At 38.3% G+C, this 20,342-nt stretch overlaps 1 protein-coding gene across 5 annotated transcripts in view; it reads right to left on the reverse strand.

The window, feature by feature from the left end:
* LOC126473542 (pericentriolar material 1 protein-like) overlaps positions 1 to 20,342 on the reverse strand; it is a 390,146-nt gene that overhangs the window by 204,664 nt on the left and 165,140 nt on the right. For all 5 annotated transcript variants that reach the window (XM_050100664.1, XM_050100665.1, XM_050100666.1 and 2 more), the window contains one exon: positions 18,607 to 18,944. In XM_050100664.1, coding sequence (XP_049956621.1) covers positions 18,607 to 18,944 — 338 coding nt within the window. The remainder of the gene's footprint in view (positions 1 to 18,606; positions 18,945 to 20,342) is intronic.

Consider the following 20,342-nt stretch of genomic DNA (forward strand, 5'->3'; position numbering starts at 1 on the left):
CTCGGCATTTACCCAGCACAACATTTACCACTAGATCACAAGCAAACAGACCTTGAGCAGAAGACAAAAATTCCTCCAAAACTTCCACACAGTAGTGTTATCAGTTTGTGAGATGGCTGGCCTTATGACTCTCACAAGCAGCCTCTTTATTGCTGCCTTAAGTGAGTGGCTTGGACTTAGCATCTTTCGTGCCTGGTTTGTGACTAGGTTTTATGTCAAAGACTGAACCTTCATACACATCCAATAATGGACAACAAAGGACGCTTTCTCTTCATAGCTTTCTAAATTCCCACTAGAGCGAGATACCTGCCAGTAAGTGTGCCCTCTGGTAACAGTAAAAGGAACTGCTGTTATATAATGAAACAAAGTGACACTGGCAACATGCTAAATGTATCTCAGACTACAGTTGACCTTATTGAATACGGATATTGTCATGAACACCCTCGTGCATATGCACGCTTTTGGTACATGAATATCATGCTCTGATTGTCAATTTTTACTTAATTTCTGAAGAATCGTGTATAAGAGCAACAACAAAATAACTTTTAGATTTATATGTACTGTTTGGATGCTGCTGTGCCCATGCAATGAACACAGGAAATTATAAATGAAATACAGCAAACATGGTTAAAAATATCAGGCCATAGAACATGCAGATTTGGAATTACTCACCAATAACTTCCAGATTTGATAAAATCTCACTGAAAACTGATTCCAGTCTTAAGGCTAATGATACACCATTTAGCTTACCCTGGTATGACTAGAACGTAAATTTTGAAAAAGTGTGTCTGGATGTATTTTTGTGGCGTTTACTGTCACAAAGTAGAAAAAAATCTGGATAATTATAGTTTGTTAACAATATAGCTTTGAAAGCAAATGAGGTAATCCTCAAATCGTATACCTAGGATAGTACTCATTACTATTAACATGTATCAGAAGTACATTCTAAGACACAAAAAAACCACACACACCACAAAGGAATCATTCAAATGGGACAGAAATTGATAGATGTGACATATGTGCACAGAAAAAGATGGTTACAATTTCAGAAAAATTGGATGATTTATTCAAGAGAAAGAGCCTTACAAATTGAGCAAGTCAGTAATGCATTGTTCCATCTCTGGCCCTTATGCAAGCAGTTATTTGGCTTAGCACTGATTGACAGAGTCATTGGATGTCCTCCCGGAGGATATTGTGCCATGTTCTGTCAAATTGGCATGTTAGATCGTTAAAATCCGAAGTTGGTTGGAGAGCCCAGCCCATAATGCTCCAAACGTTCTCAGCTGGGGACAGATATGGTGAACTTGATGGCCAAGGTACAGTTTGGCAAGTATGAAGACAACAGTAGAAACTCTTGCCATGTGCAGAAGCGCATTATCTGACTGAAATATAACCCTAGGATGGCTTACAATGAAGGGCAACAAAACGGGGCATAGAATATCGTCAATGTACTGCTGTACTGTAAGGGGGCTGTGGATGATAACCAAAGGGGACCTGCTATGAAATGAAATGGCATTCCAGATAATCACACCTGGCTGCAGGGCTGTATGGGGGGGACAGTCAGGTTGGTATCCCACTGCTATTTGGGGCATCCCAGACACATCTTTGCTGGTCATCAGTGACCAATTCAAAGCATGACTCATCACTGAAAATTCCAGTCCAGTCAATGACATTACAGGCCCAAATGACCAGCAAATACATGTCTGGAGATGCCCCAGACATTGATGGGATACCAACCTGACTGTCACCTGCTATAAAGCCTGACAATCAAGAGTGATGGCCTGGGGTGCCATTTCATTTCAGAACATTACCAATTTGGTTGTCAGCACATTGGTACATCAACAACATTCTACCCATATGTGTTCTTGCCCTTAATAGCAAGCCAACCTAAGCTTATATTTCAGCTAGATAACGCCAACCTGCACATGGCGAGAGTTTCTACTGCTTGTTCTCATGCTTGACCAGCAAGATTGCCAGATCTCTCCTCAACAGAAAATGTATGGAGCATTATGGGAAGGACCCTCCAACCAGCTTGGGATTCTGCCAACCTAACACATCAATTGGACAGAATTTGACGTAATATCCCTAAGGACCTCAGCAATCAGTGTAAAGCTGAATAAATGCTTGCATAAGGGCCAGAAGTGAACCAACACATTATTGACTAGCTCAGTTTGTGAAGCTCTTTCTCTTGAGCAAATCATCATTTTTTTCTCAAATTGTAAACATTTGTTTGCCGTACATTTATGAGCATATAAGACAGACTGCACTGTACAGAAGTCTATCTCCATAGATTCAGGTATCATTATTACTCTACATAGTTTTTAATCTCCCACAAACAATCTGGAGTAGATCTGGTTTGCAGAAGAGCTTCTGTGAGGTTTTGAAGGTAGGAGACAAGGTACTGGCAGAATTGAAGTTGTGAGGACGGGTCATGAGTCGTGCTTGAGTAGCTCAGATGGCAGAGAACTTGCCCGTGAAAGGCAAAGGTCCCGAGTTCGAGTCTCGGTCCGGCACACAGTTTTAATCTGCCAGGAAGTTTCAATCTGGAGTAGAGAATTCAAAATACTTGTACTGTTAATGTGATATTGTCTTTTCTGGCAAATTCTTGAGTTTCCATCCACAATAGCTACTTGAAAAGAACATTCATGAAAAATTGCACCTTTTCAATGAGCCTTACAGGGCTCAGACCCAGAGAACTTTGCATCTGTACTCTTAACAGTTCAGTAATGCCATTGTCATTGTCATTTCCACATAGTATGTCGATCACAGGACTAGACCTGATATACAGATGGCAATAAAAAACTAGAAACGGCAATAATTTGAATGTAAGATAAATATTTCACTACACAGCATTAACAAACACGGGCAACGGCACTGAGATAACACAGACTCCCCACCCCACAGTATTGCAAGAAATTCTAAATCTACATCACTACAGTAACACAAACACACACTCTCTTGTAAAACTCCTACAAGGAGACAACACTGAATTCAGAATTGAAATGAGCAAATAAAGTATGAACCAGGAAAAATACAATCAACAGAATAATTGTTTCTAATTTTATTCCCTCACATGACTACTACAGATTCAGTTCTGCTTACTTTAGACCTCAACTTTCATATTAAATTGATCTTATCTCTCACAGAAATCCAATCTAATCTACATCAAACTACAGATGTAAATGATGAGCTTTGTGCATGTAAATCACAGTCTAAAATTATTTGTGGAAGTCTCATACACATTTTATGTGCAGATAGTAAACTGTGTACAAGACCTGACATTTCAAGACAGACTTTGCCTCAATAGCTAGGGCTGTTTCACAGAAACTGCATTGAGGGCTGTTTTTCCAGCTTCAGTTGACATTAATTATCAAGATCCACTAAGTACAGCAGCATTCATTATTGAACAGCTGTAGCATTCAGTTCATTCTACTTTCTAGATGATATAGACTCACTAGAAAGTGAATAGATCAAAGTTTCTGCTTGTATACTATCATTACTTAATTTCTGTAGTTTATATTCAAAAGGTGGAGGGAGTGACACTCAGTTCCATTATTACAAAACAAATGTACGTTGTACACCATGCCATAGATTGATCTGTAGTCAGAAGATGCAGAGAAAAGAAAAGTAGTGGGAAGTGAGGGTGGTGGGGGGAGGTGTGGGGAGAGGTGAGGAGGTGGTAACGAGTGCAGCAAAGTGACCTGCAGCAAAAAACAAAAAAAATCATATTTTGTAATGTTAAAGAAGGTGATTAGTGCAAACAAGACATTGTTCCCTGATTGGTTAAGTGTGTTTGGTACCCCTCAGAAACATACCAATGAAAATACCTGTTTCATCAACAGTCCTCAGGGTGTTTCTAGGCCTTCCACTTGTTTCAAGCTAATAAAATCAATGCTGGGCTATTCAATTTAATTGATAACTTTGCAATCCACATCACAGAGAACTTCATGCTCTTCATTACTGACTCTCCCTGTGCTAGTGAGCCCCTGGTCAACTGTAATGAAGCTCATGTACCATTTGACCATTTTTTTAAGCAGTTTATGAAAAAAATGGGCACTGTATGCAATGAGACTGCTGTTCATATAGATCCCATCAAGAAACCAACAGTTGTCCAAATACAGCAACTAAGATAATTAGTGTGGCTGATTCAGGGAAACAGTGGTCCACCACAAATGTAGTTGAGGACAACTGAAACAGATTGTGGATGCCAGTGGAGGGGCTGGATAAACAAGAAGGTAAGTGGAAGCAATAATGTATACGAGGCTGAGAACTTGCTGGCTCTAACAAGAAGTCATGAAAAGTCATCTGAGTTACAAAAATATATCATAGTGGTGGTGGTGGTGGTTAGTGTTTAACGTCCCGTCGACAACGAGGTCATTAGAGACGGAGCGCAAGCTCGGGTTAGGGAAGGATTGGGAAGTAAATCGGCCGTGCCCTTTCAAAGGAACCATCCCGGCATTTGCCTGAAACGATTTAGGGAAATCACGGAAAACCTAAATCAGGATGGCCGGAGACGGGATTGAACCGTCGTCCTCCCGAATGCGAGTCCAGTGTGCTAACCACTGCGCCACCTCGCTCGGTTCAAAATATATCATAAGTGAAATTCCAACAATAGAGTTTGTCTATATCTACATCCATACTTAATAAACCACCGCAAAATGCACAGCAGAGGTCTGCTTGAGTACCAAAGTGTGCACTGTAACTAATCTGTCTTCTTGGTCCCTATGGGAATATAAAGGGAGCTTCATTTCTCATTTAGTACTCATTCTTGAGACATTTAAATTAGGCCCCTGAGAGGTGATTTGTGTGTCTGCCAGCTTACTTTTTTGGATTTTTCTATGATTATCTCCTGTGATGTAAACAAACTTGCGACAATTCATTTTGCCCCTTCTTGTATATGCAAAATACTCTAGGGTGGATCACAGAAGTGCTTTGATAGCAATTCCCTTTGTGGACTGACTACAGTGTCCAAATATCCTATCAATTAACTGTGGTCTGCAGCTGTTTTACTTACAACTGAGCTTACACGATAATTTCAGTCAATGTCCCCAAAAACTGTTACACCCACATATTAGTCTGAGTTGGTTAATTACATTTGTGAGTCACTGACATTGTAGTCACTGGATAACTATATGAAACACACAATTTTACATTTCTGAACACCCAAAACAAATTGATAATTTTATGCCAGTTTGAAAATTTATCAAGATATGACTATATACTTCTGCAGCTTTTTTCATATATAGTACTGCCTCATTATTGATAACCACACCATCCGCAAAAAGTATGAAGTTACTGCTGATATTCTCTGCTAGGTCACTAATACAAACATGAACAGTAAGGCTTAGTACACACCCAAAGTCACTTCTACATCTTTCAGTAACTCTACATCCAAGATAACATTTCATGCCCTCAGAAGGAAATCCCTAATCCAATCACAATATAGCAGAGATTCTCAGTCACAGATAGGCACAACAAAAAGATTTTCACACTTATAGCTTTCGGCCAATGGCCTTTATCAACAATACACACACAAATACGCACACACACACTCACGTAAATGCAACTCACGCACGACTGCAGTCTCAGGCAACTAAAACCACCACACTTTTACATTTGTTATATTCCATCTTAGATTTTCCATTGTTTGATCAATCCATTCACAAATTTCAATTGATACCTCAAATGATCGTACTTATATTAATGAGCTTTGGTATTGGTGTGATACTGAATGAAATGCTTTCCGCAAGTCAAGAAATTCTGCATCCATCTGACCATCTCAATCCATGGATTCTAGGATTTAAGGTGTGAAAAGAGATAGTTCATTTTTGTATGACTTATGTTTCAGAGGAAAAAGGGTGGGAAAGCTGCCTTGAGGCTGAATGTGCAAAATAAGTATCGGAACTGGCCTATTTGTACGCAGAACATAGTTTGTTGCAGTACACAGCAATTGCCCGGTTGGGGTTCACAGTCACATGGACTTTTTAAAAGGACATGATATTTGCTGTTGACTGCAGAAATTATTTATTTCACAACTGCATATGGCTCAAATGGCTCTGAGCGCTATGGGACTTAACATCTGAGGTCATCAGTCCCCTAGAACTTAGAACTACTTAAACCTAACTAACCTAAGGACATCACACACATCCATGCCTGAGGCAGGATTCGAACCTGCAACCGTAGCAGTCGCGTGGTTCTCGGACTGAAGCACCTAGAACCGCTAGATCACCACGGCTGGCTCACAACTGCAGTTTCGGCCTTTGCACAATTTTCAAGTGGTACTGCAAAACATTTTGCTTCACCATATGTCAGACTTTAAAATCCTCTAACACATATACACGTCATTGTCAAAAATAAGCCTTTTCATTGTAGACATACCATAACATCAGATGAGTGCGAAGCTCTGAACATCGTGAAATGTTACTGATGTCAACATCCTTCAAATAGGTCACTACACATCAATGTTCTAACACACAGTTCCCATTTATACATGCCAGAGGATTTTAAAGTCTGACATGTACCGAAGCAAAATTTTTTGCAGTACCACTTGAAAATGGTCCAACAGCTGAAATTGCAATTGAGAAATAAATAATTTCTACAGTCAATGGCAAAAATGGTTTCCTTTAAAAAATTGCCCAACGGTGTTTTGGAGTGAAGTGTAGCAATTAAACTTTCAACATTTTTGATAGTTTAATGCTTTCAGAAGTAACTTTGTGTCAGTGCCACATAGATTCTCACTACCTTACCTTCATTCCAGTGCAATGAGTGGCAGGTCAACATATCTTATTGTGATGTAAACAACCTCTTACTGGCAGTTCCTACCTCACCATATGTTTAAGGCTCAATTAAGTACTTTTTCTATGTACAATTAGTGCTGTACTAGTACAGTCATTTTCAAAGTACTCCTTCTGTATCGAGACTATCTTTTTTTCTGTATGAAGATCTGTTAGATAATGATACTGCACAATCTGATTGCACTATTCTTTCTTTTTCTCATCTTCAGATTCTGCCTTATTTCCAGCCTGTGCCAATGCAGAAGTGAGTCAACTGAACATAAAACTAACTTCAAAAGTAAGATAAATGGTTTGCACACTTATTCTGACAATCATTTAAGTTTTAACAGTATCATTGTATTGAAAAGTTCATGTAGCCATTAAATTCCTTCAGTGGCTTTTGTTCAACATCTATTATAACTACAATCATTCTATTCTTCGCTGGCATTTTCCTTCACTGTTTGGTTTATTGTGTAAATGCACTGTAAAATCTGAATACCATCTTGTGTAGATTTTAATATAGCTATTGCTAATGTCATATGTAAATAAAAATATGATAAATCAGCATTTAAATACGGAAAACAAACAACTGAAAAAGTGCCCTGATGTACAGAAATTAGAGTTGTATGAAACAAACACAATTACACCTCCAGAATTATTAACAGGCAATCAGTACACTTTGATTGACATAGTAATCAAAATAACTCTGTGATTATTGTTTCATGGGCTCTGTGATATGTCCAGCCTTCCACCATCACAGTTGTTACTTATGCTCTAGACATTCACTTCATTGTCTGTTTTGCAATTACGTGTGCAACGTTGTTACACGTCCTGAGCACTGCCAAACTGGTGGGGAGGATGGTACTCGTTCAGCACACAGCACAGTATGGAAAGGAAGAAGATAGTTATTACGTGTTGCAGCTCTGTAAAAAACATTTAGGCGAATGAAGAAAAGCTAAATCATTTTTTTCAGAATTTTTTAAATTTATTATATAAAGAGTAACTGTGCTTTAAGAAAAAAATTACCTGAGACTTCCAGGTCTTTTCAGGTTGAAATTCCAAGTTCCCTGAACCAATTTTTGTTATATGTGAGAGTAAGTTTTACCATATTAGCTACCATCGTCCCAATTGAAAGTTTTATAGTTACCACACTACTTATTAGTGATGATTCCTAATTCATCTATGATTGAAAACAATATATGTACAAAAACTGATGATTTTGTTGTTGTTGTTGTTGTTGTTAAAGAAATAATGTTCAACTGTAATACTTTTCCATTCTGCAGATAAAGTTAACTTGTTTTATTAAAAACTTCATTTATGCTGCAGAAACACATACTAGATATACACCGATGAGCCAGAACATTGTGACCACCAGTTTAATAGTGTGTTGTTCCACTTTTCAAACACAATACAACATGGATTCTGCTTGACATGGATTCTACAAGTCCTTGACAGGATTCAAGAAGTATGCGGCACCACCAGATGTCTACACAGGTCAAGCAATTCCTGCAAATTATGAGATCGTGGTTAATGGACATGCAGCTAGCACCAGATGTGTGTCTCAATGGGTACAGATCAGGCACTGTAACACAATTCTGACATTGCAACCTGGACAGTTATCCTGCTGGAAGGTGTCATCACCGTGGGGGGAGACTTCATGCATGAAGCAATCTGCAATAACGTTCATGTTGTTCACTGCAACCATAATGCCTTTGATTATCACCACAGATCCCATGGAAGCCCAATTCAATGTACCCCACAGTATAATTCTGCACTCATTAGCCTCCATTTGTGGTGCCGTGTATGTTTTGTGCAGCCATTCGCCTGGATGACAGCGTTTAGGACCCAACCGTCAATCTGGTGTAACAAGACATGCAATTCTTTGACAGGTGACACATTTCTATTGACTATGCTGAAAACTCAGTGATGCTGTGCCCACTGAAGCCATAACGGGTGATGCTGTTGGGTCAACACAGGAACATGTAGGGGTCGTGTGATGTGGAGCTCTGCGTTCAACAATGGCCGTTGTATGGTGTGCTCTGAAATACTTGTGCCTGTACCTGTGCTGTACTCTGTCATCAGATCTGCCACAGATCATTGCCTATCCTGGATTACACAGAGGGGCATCCTCTGGCCTCTACATTTTGTGAGGAGACATGGTCTCTAATACCATATGGTCTACTCGTTATTTCACCATCCTTCACCCACTTTCCATAGGTGCTCATGACAGCAGTATGCCAACAGGCAATCAGCTTCATCATTTCACAGATTCTCGTTTATAGCTATAGCTACGCAACAATGTGCCCTTTGTCAAAACTTCTTATATCAATGGATTTCTGCATCTGCAGCCCACATCTTCACTATAATGAGTGCCCATTCATCTCTCTTCTGCTTACATTCTTTCCTTACTGAGTCACTTGCCTGCAACACCACCACAAGGCATTTAACCTCACGGTGAGCAAATAGTCATAATGTTTTGGCTCATCAGTGTAAAAATTGTATTATTTGACTATTCAGGTGGGACTACTTGTAAGTGTTTCAAAACATCTGTGTGGTTCACAGCAGTAACCAACCAGTTCCAAATATGATGTGGATTTGTCTTTTGTTACAATAACAAAAAAGCAATCGTAAAGCTGCTGACAACTAATTACTGGTGGGTATCTTTGTGAATTCAACTGTAGAAAACAAAAATAAATGGTAATGCCAACAACAGACCACCTCTTATCAGAATGAAAAAAAAAATAATAATAATAAAATGCCATTCACAAATTTCAAATTGAAATACTTCCAAAGGCTGAAATCAGGGAGTAATTTCACAGAAACATGCAGCCACAATGGCAAATAAAGCCGTGAGGTATACTACTGGCCATTAAAATTGCAACTCCATGATCATGATATGCAACAAATGCCAGATTGGCATGAAGCGTGCTACAGCTTGGATATGCTAATGATTAGCATTTCAGCACAACCTCACAAAGTAGCGAGCCCTACTTTCTCGTATCTTATCTTTGTGAAATTTATGTTGGCGGCAGTAGGAACTTTCTGTGGCTAGCTTCAAATGCTGGTGCTCTAAATTTTCTTAATAGTCTTCCTCATAAAGAACATCGGCTTATCTCCAAGATATCCCGAAAGCACCTACACAACACTTGCATGTTGTCCAGACCTACCAGTAACAAAAATAGCAGCCCCCCCTCTCAAATGCTTCAATGTCTTCCTTTAATCCAACCTGGTACGGATCCCAAACACCTGAGCAGTACTCAAGGTTAAGTTGTACTAGCATCCTATATGTGGTCTCCTTGGCAGATGAACCACACTTTTTTAAAATTCACCCAATAAACTAAAGTCCATCATTCACCTCTCTTGCTACAATTCTTACATGCTCATCCAACTTCAGATTGCTGCCAGATACTTAAATGACATAACTGTGTCAAGTGGAACACTACTAATGCTGTATCCAAACATTATAAGTTTGTTTTCCCTACTCATCCATATTAACTTACATTTAGATTCATCACACAAACTAGATATTTTGTCAAAGTCTTCTTGTATCACCTTACAGTCACTCATCTTCGACGCCTTCCTGTACACCGCAGCACAATCAGCAAACAACCGCAGAATGCTGCCCACCCTGCTCACCAGATTATTTATGAATATTGAAAATAACAGCGGTCCTTTCACAGTTCCCTCTGACACTCATGATGATACCCCTGTCTCCGATGAACACTCGCTGCCAAGGACAAAATACAGTATATAAGGAAATATTATCCCAGTACTGTAGAACATACACAATATTGTAGTTTACACTTATAATCATGAATTTGTTCTACCAAGAAGAGAGGGAGTAGTCAGTTAACATCACGCAGTAAGTTTCTCATCTGGATATCCCATTTTACTGTTGTTACTTTGTGAAATCATATAAAAAGAAGAAATGTCCACCAGCATATATTGGAATTTGACTGTGGCAGAATTGTGGTCAATCAAGAATCTGGTTTGTTGTTAAACAACATTGCTGCACACTCAGCTCAGGATCCCATAACTGTCATGCAAACATGGAAACGATGGGTTCAGATTGGGCATAATTAATGCCAGGCATGATCCCAGCAGCCCCATACATCTGGCATCCTAGAGTGCAGACATATTGTTGTCTTGGCTGGGTAAGATAATACAGCCATGTCATGCACCTTGAGCTCAGTTTTGCAGCTAGAAAAGTACCCACAGCAAGCATTACATTTCTGACTCCTATGGCTGATGACTGTGCCCTACCTTCGAGCTCCCCGTGGCACTACTGTATTTACCCAATTATGAGACAACCATGAAAAGAAGATGACCCTTTGTTATGAGGCTTTTTGGGAAAAAATTATTTATAATATATTGTGACTAATCAAAATTACAAACTGTTTTATTGACATTAAGTATCTGCCTAAAATTTTAGCATTATATCTATTTTAAACTTATGCCATTTATTGATTGTCTACCTTTTGATAAAACAAGAAGAAATAAAATAAACGAAACTAAATGGTTTACATTAATTTTTATCTTCACTACCTATTTTGTTTACTAAACCTGTGGTCTTTCGTATCACTACTTTTTATCACCACCATCGTCAAAAAAGAACAGATATGAAACTCATATCTTCATTGTTACAAATGTTTTGCTGTTTCTTCTGAGTACGTTGTGATATCTGAGGTTGTAATTACAGAGGAACTCAAGAATGCAACTGTTTTTTGCCAAATACGTATCAAATTTCACTTCTATACCGACGTGAAAATGTTACAATGTCTCTTGCTTCAAAACTTACAGTCTTCCCGACGCCATCTCAATGGCTGCGCCGAACCAGCAGCTGACACACCCTCTTCACTCCCTTCATACCTCACGGTGAGCACGACAACACTGTTGCACGAATACATACTTGTAAGTAGGCCACCTGCCACTAGCCTCTGTCTAGACTTTTACCATCTCCTGCAGAAATGTATATCACCGTTGTGTATTTTTCCAGTTTTAAAGGCAATTCAAATGGACTCAGGCAAACTGCAGTTTAAGCATGGTAGATGTTCATAAAAAACCAAAGTACACGGTGTAGGTTCCCATAGTTAGCTACATGACTCAATTTGCTGCTCACTGTTTGCTCCGCATTCAACATTCATCAGTATCCTCAGGAAAGCCAGTACTACTGCAGCCTACATCCTTCTGAATCTGCTTAGTGTATTCATTTCTTGGTCTCCCTCTATTATTTTTACCCTCCACACTGCCCTCCAGTACTAAATTGGTGATCCCTTGATGCCTCAGAACATGTCCTACCAACCGATCCCTTCTTCTAGTAAAGTTGTGCCACAAACTTCTCTTCTCCCCAATCCTATTCAATACCTCCTCATTAGTTACGTGATCTACCCACCTTATCTTCAGCATTCTTCTGTAGCACCACATTTCGAAAGCTTCTATTCTCTTCTTGTCCAAACTAGTTATCGTCCATGTTTCATTTCCATACATGGCTACACTCCATACAAATACTTTCAGAAACGACTTCCTGACACTTAAATCTATACTCGATGTTAACAAATTTCTCTTCAGAAATGCTTTCCTTGCCATTGCCAATCTACATTTTATATCCTCTCTACTTCGACCATCATCAGTTATTTTGCTCCCCAAATAGCAAAACTCCTTTGCTACTTTAAGTGTCTCATTTCCTAATCTAATTCCTTCAGAATTGCCCGATTTAATTCAACTACATTCCATTATCCTCGTTTTGCTTTTGTTGATGTTCATCTTATACCCTCCTTTCAAGATACTGTCCATCCCAATCAACTGTTCTTCCACGTCCTTTGCTGTCTCTGACAGAATTACAATGTCATCGACGAACCTCAAAGTTTTTATTTTTTCTCCATGGATTTTAATACCTACTCCGAACTTTTCTTTTGTTTCCTTTACTGGTTGCTCAATATACAGATTGAATAACATCGGGTAGAGGCTACAACCCTGTCTCAATCCCTTCCCAACCACTGCTTCCTTTCATGTCCCTCGACTCTTATAACTGCCATCTGCTTTCTGTACAAATTGTAAATAGCCTTTCACTCTCTGTATTTTACCCCTGCCACCTTCAGAATTAAGTCTACAAATGCTAGAAACGTAGGTTTGCCTTTCCTTAATCTTTCTTCTAAGATAATTCATACGGTCAGTATTGCCTCACATTTTTACGGAATCCAAACTGATCGTCCCCAAGGTCGGCTTCTACCAGTTTTTCCATTCGTCTGTAAAGAATTCGCGTTAGTATTTTGCAGCTGTGACTTATTAAACTGATAGTTCGATAATTTTCACATCTGTCAACACCTGCTTTCTTTGGGATTGGAATTATTATATTCTTCTTGAAGTCTGAGGGAATTTCGCCTGTCTCATACATCTTGCTCACCAGATGGTACAGTTTTGTCAGGACTGGCTCTCCCAAGGCTGTCAGTAGTTCTAATGGAATGTTGTCTACTCCCGGGGCCTTGTTTCGACTTAGGTCTTTCAGTGCTCTGTCAAACTCATAACGCAATATCATATCTCCCATTTCATCTCCATCTACCTCCTCTTCCATTTCCATAATACTGTCCTCAAGAACATCGCCCCTGTGTAGACCCTCTATATACTCCTTCCATCTTTCTGCTTTCCCTTCTTTGCTTAGAACTGGGTTTCCACATTGTAATGTATCACAAGGATACATTTTAATGTATCCTTGTGATAACAATTACAGACAATTTCATTGATAATTAATTTGATATGATTTATTTCATTTTTTTGACATTTAATTCCGGATTAATTTTCTTTCTTGTTCCATCTGAATGTCACCAATTTGTTCTAAAACTGATTAAAAGGTGGAACGTATTTACACAGTATTCTAAAATTTGAACAGTAACCAAATTTCTCACTTTCAATCCATCTGGTAAATAGTTACAGTACCTCATAATCAAACAAAATAATGACTAATATACTGCCCACCACTATTCTCTGCTGTGCTGTGTCATTGTGTGATAACCTTAAATACATACTTATCACACACTTTTATTTGGCCCTTCTGTGGTCAGTGGAAGTTGGCTGACTTCATGCCACTCCAGAATATTTACGCTCAGCATCAACCATAGCTACGTAACAGTATTGTGCCCCATAACAAAAACTAGTCATCGTGAATATGGTGTTGATCCATGTGTGCTGTTGTGCATAGTGACTGTTAATAATATTAGCAAAAATAAGTGCAAAGGCTATACCTGATCCTTCTAACAACTCACTATAATCTTCTGTGACACATTAATCCATTACACGTTCATTTCTTTTGCACACTATAAAGTGTATGCTCTAGGAATAGGAGGCAGGGATTGTCTCAGCAGCCAATGTGCTACAAGTCAGTCGCAAGATTCTGCTCCCGGCATCCTCCACACAGGAGCAAAGTAAAAGTGTCAATCAGTATAACACGTTTTGAATGGCTGTAATTGTGGAAAGTGACATGAATAGACTTTTACAGCAAAGATGCATGTTTCAAACCAAATGGTCTTCACACTCCGATCATTGTTAATTTAATGCCTAAACTATAAGAAAGTTGGCAAAGTACTAATTTGCCCTGAAATTAGTGTAAAAGAACCAAAGCCTGAATATTCAAGTCCACCTACAAACTGCAAGAGTTCAAATACAAATCAGCATACAAACATATTGCTTTTGTGTTAATAATGACTCCACAGCTATGTGACAAATACTCACATGCTCATTACTTCCAGTTGCACTCTCAATCATGCAATAGGAAAGGAACCTAGACCCAGAGAACACACAGGAAATAATGGAGGTACCCGAGGCCTGTGACCATGCTGGAGGTAAGCCTTTACCATTCAATGGATTGATAAATTTTACAGCTTCGAGGGAAAATATAATGTCACTTAACACTTTCACCTCAGGTATAGTATATTTCCACCTGGGGTACAGTGTATTAGAGTATTTTCACCTGGGAAAAAGCATATTTTTAAGCAGGAAATCTGGAAAAAATCTGTGAAATTTCATTTCTTGCTACATATACACCCAGGTAATTTTTCAGAAGATTAACCTAGTATTGTTTTCCACAAGTAAGTTGAGATTTAATGAATCCACTTAACTTCAAAATACAACACACAGTTTGACTAACAGTGATAAGATAGCCAGTTCAACGGTAAAACTGTGATATGAGCTTGTAAGAAGCAAAAGAACCAAATTTGTTAAACTAACATCTTTCGCTAAAACTGTGTGATCAAGAATAGAATTCTCAGGGAATTCTGAGAGATTGTGGGAGATGCTGAAATGTTTGATTTTATTACAAATCACTCTGGGATTCTATATTGAAACAATCAGTTTTGCAGTCTTGTAAGGAAATATGTGAAAGTGTGTTGAATTATTGTAAGGTTTTCTGCACAATCACACCTACCTCCAGCATGGTCACATGGGTATAGAACTTCCTGGCACTTTAGCAAATGAAACCCAGCAAAAAACAATGCATGGCAATATGTACACTGCATATTTTCATATTACAAAAGAATAAATACGAATTCTGCCAGCTACAGCACAGTAGCTTCTGAGGCACTGAAATCGAGATTACTTTTTTCAGACAATTATAGCTCATATCACATGATCTCGCCAGCCACTGACAGCAGATATTCAGAGCATAGGGTACATGATGTAGTCAGCCAATAGCAACAGGACTTAAGTAGCGTGAAGACACAAACAGGAAAAGTTACAGTTTTAAATTAATATGCATTGGTATAGCTACAAGAAAAGCTAAGCTTTCACATATAATATTGGTCTTTTAGCACATGTTACCCTTTAAATAACATATATCAAACACATATGTGCACATTTTAAATAATGGCACAAATGGCTGGTCTTCTGGGCTGGAAATTTTTGTCAGTGGCTGGTCCTCAAAGAGTTAAGTTTTGAATGAGAGTCAAACAATTTGTGACTTAAGAAATTCATTGCACACTCTCACATGTAACATAATTCATCTTGTGTAAAAGGGTATTTACTTTGACAGTAATACTTCTCAGACCACCATTCACAATATTTTTCTGTGACCTGTAAGAAATGTAAACAGTTGTGACATCACACTCACTGAAAGCAGTCTGTTGTTATGGTGTACTGCATAGACTACATTTTGCTGTCAGCAGGTGTTGGTGTGTGCACTGTGTTTTGTTGTTTAAATGGCACATTTTCTTTACAACTAGAGTTTCATTTTGGTGTTATTCTCTCATTTATCTTTATTGCTGTACTATTATTCTGCAGTAGCAGGCTAACATAAAATTCTTTGTTACAGTACCTGTTCTTATCAGCCAAAATTACAAAAATGTAACTGAAAGGTCGAACAATGAAAACTTCCTGTAACTCTGTAAAATTCTTGGGTTTTTCCCAGATGAAAAATTTCCACATTTTTCCCAAACTTCCTCCTAGATGTCCTGGTGTGTATACACCCTGCTTTGTGTATAGTTTCAACCACAAAAAAAAGTTACCACCATATATTTCTTTGCTTGTATTCCTTCCACACATCCAAGAAAAAATATAATCTTAGTTTAATTAAAATAATCAACCCAAATACATCAGTGGTTCAGAAGGGGAAAATAATTACAAAGTAATTAATATTGAAAAGAACAGAAGAACATTTGAAAGGCAGTAACTTACAGTGATTCAGTGTGGGCATCACTGTACAGAGAAAGTATACTACTAAATTGCGTGCAAAGTAATAATATGCCTAACAAATTTAAAAAGTTGGCTTTATATTAAACACTTCATGTTTTCTAAAACCCGTCTTTAGGTATACGCAGTAGAAAAATAGTTTACATGTGGGCTAAATGTTGACAGATCTGTTGCCATGCCAAACCTTTGTGTTAACTTTGTGAACTGAGTAACAGTTCTACATGAATCTGGTGACATAACAATGTTTCCATAACTTTGAAATTAAGCATGGAAAACAATATACAATTCTGGTACCATGGAAGTTCCCTGAAAATATCTGGTAAGTAACAGCAAGCAACATAATCAACTGTCACTTATCGTATGAATGAACTGCACACCTCAGTACTAATTGTAGTGACTACACTGATATATGCCACCCAGAAAAATTCAATTTAGAAAATCTTAAAATTGCACAATTGTAATAATCAGAACACAATGGATCAATAATTCAGGAAAACAAAAGTTACGTCTTTTGCAGTAATTGAAATTAACTTTCTTCTGTAAGAAGGGAGGAGTGACCATTCAAACCAAAGATGAATGTTTAACAGAACATGTTGAAGTACTAAAATGTCAAAGAAGGTTCTGGAATTCGAGTTGAGATTTGTGAATTTCACACACACACACAGTATTCTGTAGATAACCCACTTCTTTTTCTTTTGACTTAACACAGGAGTCTCTCGCCCCACATTCTGAGTGGCATATCAACCTCTTTTTATCTTTTTTCATCTGTTTTATTTGAGAATAGTCAGTGAAAACTAAAGGTACCAAGGCATTCTGCATTTCATTACGTCTTCCCATCAGACAAGGGATATTTGGCTTTCATTTTTAATGAGTAAATTGCCTTCAATTATTAATTTTAAACATTCATTCTCACTGAAATAAATAACCAGTTACCCAAAAACATTAAAGGTGAGCACCTACAACTCAAGTACACTACTGGAAGTATGTAAAGGGCAGCTAAACAGAATCAATATCTTGTGTTACTTTCCCACATAGAATCAACTTGGATGAAGAGACACACATTATTACTGTAAGATCTCTATACTTTTTACTAGTTACAGTCCTGCACATGGATTCTGCAGAACTGGGTAAATATGAGAAATTTACTTAATGTGTCTTATTCTGTAATACTGATTCATCTCAAAGCCAGCTGGTACCAACTTCCACTTCAAAATTAATTTTAGGATACATCATGAAATTAGCAGTTGTACAGTACATAGATATTTGTAACAGTCTAATCAAAATATGACCTCTGGTGTAATTTCTACACCTTTAGGTCACTCCAGTCAAAATGATAGTTGGGAAGAAATAACTGTTTTGTGGAAAATCTCAGTCTATAGCACAGTAGGCTGACACAATGGATAAAGTTACTCCATTCCCATGCTTTACTTTATTTTAAACAAATTACACTCAGTATAAGAATGTAATTCAAGTTTTTAACAGAGCCTACATACAACATTTTGATATCAGTGTTGTCCCATTACGAATTGCAACACAGTTTCCAATTCTCCCTCCAAGAGCAACTATGAATGTACAAGAAAACTTGCGAATGTACTGGGTGCTGTACAAATTACACATATAAATTAAGAGGATGCAACATGCAGATGTTTTAAAATAGGTTCCTTGTGTGACAGATATGAAGATGACTCATTTGCTAAATGCTACCTCTCAGAAACATGACCAGGTAAAAATCTGGTACTCAATATGACATTATTTTAACACAACAATCGCCTGAAATACACATACAATTTTGTTAAGACAACTAATGCATACATCTGAATGATGATAATATATCCATCTTCAACTTAGTTTCAGTAAATTACACTTTATGGATGAACAAAATAACAAGACTGCATATTTTAAAACATTCTTTTCTTCTTAACATACTGGTAGGTACAATGGCAATAAATATTCCTGAGACATGAATATTATACAAGAATATATTGGCATATCAAAGAAGATAAACCCTAAGGATCATTTACACTTCGACAATAAAACTGAAGTATACAATTTTTGCATATCAGAAAATGATCAGAAATATCAGTCTAATGGCAATTAGGTGTGCAAAAAATACTAAGACAACGGTAAATGTAAATACTTTTCAGATTTGATCATTTACCTCCGGAAATTGTCCCAGTAGTTATTGGCGCGGTTTCCTGGTGGTACTTGGTTATTCAGTGCTTGTGGTGATCGCACAACGGAAGACGGTGGAGGAGGTGGAGCTGGCACTGGTACAGGAAGAGGGAGAGTATGAACAGGAGCTGCTGAAGGAACCACCAAGTTAGGGAGTGAGTGTGCACTTGCAACGCTATCCGTAGGCAATCCAGAACTGTATGGACCACCATTATTAACAGCAGGAACTGGTTTGGCGTTCTGAATTGTGGAAGACTCATTCAGAAGCTCATTTGAAAGAGGCAGCTGTGTCTCCAATCTGGTCCCGACTCGTTCTTGTTGTAGCTGTGAAAGAAAAGGTCTTAAAGTCTGTTTTGTTGAAAACAGCATACTTGTTTTAACTTAAAATTTAGATGCACATGACTGTCAGTACATCGTCATCTCGAAGTGTCGTAAGTGCAGAAGTTCATCAACCTAGTTTTTGATGAGCACAGATTTATGCCAATTACTTTTTATCTCCCCCCTCCCCACCCCCCTCCACCAGCAAGATGCAACTCTCGCTGTTTGAAAACAATATAAAGTTGTGACAACACAAGTGATAGCCTCCACTTAAATAGAGTAAATAGCTACATATGTAGTCAAAGATATATTTTATGTTGCAATGTTGTAGTGAATGCATCCTATGTGGCTAGTGGATGTGATGTCAGACAAGGGGTGCTGGAACAGTCTTTAAGAGCAAGGAGCAGGCATTGTGGCCTTGGTGGCCACGAGGGTAACACTTTTGTATAGTGAGAGACCAGCCATTTTCTTTAATAAATGTGTTCTGCACAAGTCAAACTTTTATTCACGGTATCACAACTAATATTAAAGTATTTAACATACCTGTACGAGAACTTCACAAAGTGATGTCACAAAAATATGGTACAAATGTAGGACATAATACACTAACAGAAATCAACTGAAAAAGTGATGAAACATATAAAACTTGCATTTAAATTATTCTCAGTTATATACCTTTAATTTGTTCATAATTTATTTATAAAATTAAAAAATAAGAAGGATTTTCAAAATGGTTCAAAGGGCTCTGAGCACTATGGGACTTAACAACTGAGGTCATCAGTCCCCCGGAACTTAGAACACACATCCATGCCCGAGGCAGGATTCGAACCTGCGACCGTGGCAGTCGCGCGGTTCCGGACTGAAGCGCCTAGAACTGCTCAGCCACTGCGGCCGGCGAAGGATTTTCTTCCATCTCTAAGAGCAAACAATTAGCTTAGAATACATTACATCATAGGTGTACATGTGCCATGCTACCGTAGCACCCTGCTACAGAAGCCAAAACAAAGTGGTACAGCCCACTGATAGAATGGAGTACTGTGTGACAATTTGTCTTCTGCATTTGATGGGGAACAATGCTGCAACAATCCATGCTGAGTTGGTGAAAGAGTACAACAACAATGCACAATCATATGACACAATGTTTAGATTGTGGAGATGCTTCTAGTGTGGTCAAACAAGTCTGAATGACAAAGAACGAAACAGCAGGCCATATCTCTGTGAAGAACAGGGAATCACAAGAGAAGTGCATGTGCTGGGGCTAGAAGACCTGGATATCTCCACTGATGTGATGGCAGAGAAAGTGAAGATCAGTTATGGATCAGAGTTCAACATCTTACATGACATTTCAAACATAACAAAGATTGTTGCCCACTGGTTTCTGCAACTGCTCCCACCCTTTCAGAA

This window comes from Schistocerca serialis, chromosome 4 (assembly GCF_023864345.2).
Source record: "Schistocerca serialis cubense isolate TAMUIC-IGC-003099 chromosome 4, iqSchSeri2.2, whole genome shotgun sequence".
Taxonomy (NCBI): Eukaryota; Metazoa; Arthropoda; class Insecta; order Orthoptera; family Acrididae; genus Schistocerca; species Schistocerca serialis.